This window comes from Nerophis ophidion, linkage group LG14, assembly GCF_033978795.1.
Source record: "Nerophis ophidion isolate RoL-2023_Sa linkage group LG14, RoL_Noph_v1.0, whole genome shotgun sequence".
NCBI classification, from domain to species: domain Eukaryota; kingdom Metazoa; phylum Chordata; class Actinopteri; order Syngnathiformes; family Syngnathidae; genus Nerophis; species Nerophis ophidion.
In genome coordinates this window covers 12,757,428-12,763,427 of record NC_084624.1, presented here as the reverse complement: position 1 = coordinate 12,763,427, position 6,000 = coordinate 12,757,428, and the positions used below count along the sequence as shown (strand labels likewise).

Sequence of the window (6,000 nt, the reverse complement as noted above, 5' to 3'; positions counted from 1 at the left end):
CACGTAAAACAAAGTCACGCAGAGGCATCTTCCATAAAGGGATACACCCCTACCAGGATGATCGTCACACTCGTTCGAGTGAGCGCCGATGATGATGACACATTAACAACTACAGGTAGACAGTTTTATACTCACACAACAAACCATCTTGTATAAGAATCTTCCTGCAGGAAAATGTGGCTGTGTTGATATTTTTCTGCAGTCAAACTACTTTTTAAGTTACCTTTGTTTAAAAAAAAGTAACAATTTAAAGCAGAGAAAATGAATTTAGGAATAGGCGGGGTCACAAATGTCTAGTGTGCATGGACAAATGACACATACCGACTGAAATGTTCATAATTTATTAGTAAACCTTTTAAAAGAATCAGTCTTGTAAGTGAGGAGAAAATAAGGGCAGGTATTGCATGACCTTCTGACATGATTTATCATGTTTGACTGCCCTTTAGGTGAAAAAAAAACTTGTTTTTGACCAGCCAGATGGCCATGAAGTCTAAACTGCAGCCTTCATGTCGGTGAGTTCTTCTGTTCGTGCCAGCACACTCTCCATCATGTCAAAGGTGTGCAGGGCTGAATGGAGAGCCTGGTAGGGGAACATCAGCAATCAGTATAATCATCTTTCTAGTACAGAGGTGTCAAACTCAATGCCTGCGGGCCCGATGAAGGATCTTTGATGATATTTGATTGGTATTAGAAGCGGCCCGCAGGCCACAGCCGCCTGCTGCTGTTTTGCACGCACTAAAACTCCATCAGTGTTGGCGCTACGAATTTTCAAATAGGGTCCCACTTTTTTTGTAACCGTTTTGAAAACAAATGATAAATGTATACATTATCTTTCTATATCGCACAATCTATATTGTGTTTTGGAAAAAGGTTGTCATAAACGATAATTCATGCACATGTAGTGGCAGAGGGGTTAGTGTGTCTGCCTCACAATACTAAGTTCCTGCAGTCCTGGGTTCAAATCCAGGCTCGGGATCTTTCTGTGTGGAGTTTGCATGTTCTCCCCGTGAATGCGTGGGTTCCCTCCGGGTACTCCGGCTTCCTCCCACTTCCAAAGACATGCACCTGGGGATAGGTTGATTGGCAACACTAAATTGGCCCTAGTGTGTGAATGTGAGTGTGAATGTTGTCTGTCTATCTGTGTTGGCCCCGCGATGAGGCGGCGACTTGTCCAGGGTGTACCCTGCCTTCCGCCCGATTGTAGCTGAGATAGGCGCCAGCGCCCCCCACGACCCCGAAAGGGAATAAGCGGTAGAAAATGGATGGATGGATGGATATAAACAGAGATGTCCAATATTGGCTTTTTTGCCAATATTCGATATTCCGATATTGTCCAACTTAATTACCGATATATAGTCGTGGCATGAACACATTATTATGCCTAATTTTGTTGTGATTCCCCGCTGGATGCATTAAACAATGTAACAAGGTTTTACAAAATAAATCAACTCAAGATATGGGAAAAAAAGGCCAACATGGCGCTGCCGTATTTATTATTGAAGTGACAAAGTGCATTATTTTTTTTTAATATGACTCAAAACAGATGCTTGGAATTTGGGACATGCTCTCCCTGAGAGAGCATGAGGTTGAGGTGGGTAGGGTAGGGGGTAGCAGGGGATGTATATTGTAGTGTCCTGGAAGAGTTAGTGCTGCAAGGGGTTCTGGGTATTTGTTCTGTTGTGTTGCGGTGCGGATGTTCTGCCCGAAATGTGTTTGTCATCCTTGCTTGGTGTGGGTTCACAGAGTGGCGCATATTTGTAACAGTGTAAAGTTGTTTATACGGCCACCCTCAGTGTGACTTGTATGGCTGTTGACCAAGTATGCCTTGCATTCACTTGTATGTGTGTGTGAATTGCCGCAGATATGTGATTGGGCCGGCAGGCAAAGACAGTGCCTTTAAGGTTTATTGGCGCTCTGTACTTCTCCCTACGCCCGTCGTATATTTTACTTTTGGAAACCGATATCGATAATGTCCGATATTACATTTTAAAGCATTTATCGGCCGATAATATCGGCAGCCCGATATTATCAGACATCTCTAATAAACATTAATTCATTTTTTTCTTTCTTTCATGGATCTAAACTTTACCACTGCCGGTATTTTTTGTAATATTTTCAGTTTGTGGGGCGGCATAGCTCGGTTGGTAGAGTGCCCATGCCAGCAACTTGAGGGTTGCAGGTTCGATTCCCTCTTCCGCCATCCTAGTCACTGCCGTTGTGTCCTTAGGCTAAACGCCTTACCCACCTGCTCCCAGTGCCACCCACACTGGTTTAAATGTGACTTAGATATTGGGTTTCACTATGTAAAGCGCTTTGAGTCACTCGAGAAAAGCGCTATATAAATATAATTCACGTCACTATTTTGGCCAAAGTAAGACAAATAAAACCATCTGAAGTTGTCTTTATATTTTAGTTTTAATGCCACAATTTTAATAGTCTGGTCCGCGTGTGCACAGATTTTGCTCCAGGCGGCCCCTGAGCTGAAATTAATTTGACTCCCCTGCTTTAGTGCAATCTTTAAAAAGTCCCTCACCTGAATCTGAGATTCCGGGGTCATGTTTGGCAGCTTCTCGTCACCCACAGACACAGAAATGACAGATGTCTCTGTGGAGAGGAACGTGTTAAAAAAAAATAGAATGTTGAGAAGAGCTTGTGTGTGGTGGTCTCACCTTGGGCATTTCTCCTCTTCTTCTCCATGGTGGTGCTGAGCTCCCTCTCGTAGTGAGCTCTGGACATGTTGATCCCCACACGGAGGGGCTTCATGAAGCCCTCTTGTATTTTATGTAGCTCTGTCCAGATCCCTGTCTAGTAGATGAAGAAATTGAGTGACTTATGCCAATAAAAGGTCACTCTGTCACAGCTCATAGTTAGGCCTACTGAAACCCACTACTACCGACCACGCAGTCTGATAGTTTATATATCAACGATGAAATATTAACATTGCAACACATGCCAATACGGCCGGTTTAGTTTACTAAATTGCAATTTTGAATTTCGCGCCGAAGTATCCTGCTGAAACGTCACGGTATGATGACGCGTGCGCGTGGCGTCACGCATTGTAGAGGACATTTTGTTCCAGCTTCGTTCCCAGCTATAAGTCGTCTGTTTTCATCACATAATTCCACAGTATTCCGGACATCTGTGTTGCTGAATCTTTTGCAATTTGTTCAATAAATAATGGCAACATCAAAGAAGAAAGCTGTAGCAACACAAACACAGCCGGTGTTTTATTGTTTACATTCCCAAAAGATGACGGTGAAGCTTTACTATGGAACAGAGCGGTCAAGTGAACACGGTACACTAAGTACAGTGTATTATGCAGCGATCCTTTCGAAAGATCGTGTTTTAAAGATGGTCCCTTGCGAAGGGCAGAGATGGGCATCGCCACCACCCGTCGACTGGTGCTGAAGAAAGGTGCAAGGCCGAACTTCAGCTTGTACAGGTATGACATAATCTCACTAAAACACTAACACAATAAGGAGATAAGGGATTTAATTATCCTAGTAAATTTGTCTAACATCTGAATCGCTCTGCCGTCTAGTTTTTTTTTTCCAGTCCTTCACTCTCACTTTCCTCATCCACGAATCTTTCCTCCTCGCTCAAATTAATGGGGAAATCGTTGCTTTCTCGGTCCGAATCGCTCTCACTGCTGGTGGCCATGATTGTAAATAATGTTGAGATGTGAGGAGCTCCACAACACGTGATGTCACGCGCACATTGTCTGCTACTTCCGATACAGGCGAGGCTTTTTTATCAGCACCAAAAGTTGCGAAATTTATCGTCAATTTTCTCAGCTAAACCCTTTCAGCAAAAATATGGCAATGTCACGAAATGATCAAGTATGACACATAGAATGGAACTGCTATCCCCGTTTAAGTAAGAACATCTCATTTCAGTAGGCCTTTAAATTGACTGTCTGCTTTTATAAAAACTGCAATTCACAAGCCTCCCGCTAGATAGCAGCAGTGCTCACATTAATCCGAGAGTATGGCCAAATAAACTCGAGGCGCCATGTTGGGTAGCAAGGACGTGTGCGGCTGAGGCCGTTAGCATGAAATTGTTTTCCTGGGTTTTAAACTTATTCCCATCTCTTAGACTTACAATAAAACAAGTATAATTCCGGGGCTGGATACATTCATGCAGTGTTTAGTGACCAGCAGGTTGTCTAACAGTGTTTTTCAACCACAATCTGGTGTGCCGTGGGAAATGATCTAATTTCACCTCTTTGGGTTAAAAATATTTTTTTACAAACCAGTAAATATAGTCTGCAAATGATGTGTTGTTGTTGAGTGTCGGTGCTGTCTAGATATCGGCAGAGTAACCATGCAATACTCTTCCATATCAGTAGGTGGCAGCCGGTGCTCATTGCTTTGGAGATGTCAGAAACAGCGGGAGGCAGCGTGCAGGTAAAATTGTGTATAATCCATCCATCCATCCATTTTCTACCGCTTATTCCCTTTCGGGGTCGCTGGCGCCTATCTCAGCTACAATCGGGCGGAAGGCGGGATACACCCTGGACAAATCGCCAGCTCATCGCAGGGCCAACACAGATAGACAGACAACATTCACACTCCCATTCACACACTAGGGCCAATTTAGTGTTGTCAATCAAGCTATCCCCAGGTGCATGTCTTTGGAAGTGGGAGGAAGCCGCAGTACCCGGAGGGAACCCACGCATTCACGGGGAGAACATGCAAACTCCACACAGAAAGAACCCGAGCCTGGATTTGAACCCAGGACTGCAGGACCTTCGTATTGTGAGGCAGACGCAATAACCCCTCTGCCACCGTGAAGCCCATTGTGTATAATGCTTAAACCAAAAATAAACAAAAGGTGAGTGCAACTAAGGAAAGGCATTGAAGCTTAGGGAAGGCTATGCAGAACAAAACTCAAACTGAACTGGCGACAAAGTAAATAAAAGCAGAATCCTGGACGACAGCAAAAACTTACTGTGGAGCAAAGATGTACATGACTGCACATGTTGACTCGAAGAGTGTGCAAAACAGAATGAGAATATATACACTATAACCACAGATAAACCGGTTTGATGCTTCGAAGAGTTGCTGGGGATCAATTTTGGTTCAGATCAGGCAGAGGTTGAGCTGAGCCATGATTTTATTGTATTTTTAAAATTTAGTAGAGAAGTTTAAATTTTAAGGTCTGTTAGTGGTGGCAAAATAGTAGAATGCATTTTATCCCATGAGAGTCTTAAAATGGGTGGGGGGGGACGAGGTTCATTTACCCAGTTTCCCCGAGGGCAATAACGTTAATATGTGTACTCTGTGTCACCCAGTATGCCTTGCAGTCGTGTACGTGTGTCTGCGTAAGCCACATACAACATGTTACTGTACTGGCAAGCGGTTTGTACATGTTGTAGAAGGCGTCAAAAGCAATGGCTTCATAGCACGCCCCGTTGTCTGGAAGAGCACCAGCAAATATTCTCGAGAATGGTTGCGGCTCTCATTTCCTTTACTCTGTGACACGGGTCCCAATAGCTCTTTGAGGGGTCAAGGTTGCCGACCCCTGATATATAACAACGGGCGGTTGCGGTTTTGATAAAATGTTGGTTCGGGTGGATGGCGACTTTAGTTATGCGGTTGCGGATGATATAATTGCCTACCCGCGCATCTCTAATATATATATATATCAGGGTGAACTATACACCAGGTGTGGCATAGACACTTTTGGAGTTTTTTTTCTTCTTTTTTTTAACTTAAATTCATATGAGCAATTCTAACCATTGTTGATTTAGGTTGCACTTTAGAATAACAGGAAAACAAAGGGAGTAATTTCCTTTCATAAAAACGTTTTCATAATGATATTATGGTTTGACAAATTGGTCCAAAAAGTATTTGACAAAGTTGTTATTAAACACTTTTTTGTTCCATTTTGTTTTAACAAAAATAAATGAAGTTTTGTGAGAGTATCTTACCTTTCTGTATTTGTACCTGAAGCAGCAATAACACCCACAAATGCTGGCTTACTATAATAAAAATGCCA

General features: G+C 43.1%; 1 protein-coding gene across 1 annotated transcript in view; it reads right to left on the bottom strand.

Moving 5' to 3' along the window:
• Window positions 1-325: 325 nt before the first annotated feature.
• The window catches only part of glmna (glomulin, FKBP associated protein a), a 39,590-nt gene continuing 33,915 nt past the window's right edge, over window positions 326-6,000 (bottom strand). The window contains exons 17-19 of the mRNA XM_061919860.1: window positions 2,670-2,805; window positions 2,534-2,604; window positions 326-580 (exon numbers count right to left, since the gene is read on the bottom strand). Coding sequence (XP_061775844.1) covers window positions 491-580; window positions 2,534-2,604; window positions 2,670-2,805 — 297 coding nt within the window. The 3' untranslated portion in view covers window positions 326-490. The remainder of the gene's footprint in view (window positions 581-2,533; window positions 2,605-2,669; window positions 2,806-6,000) is intronic.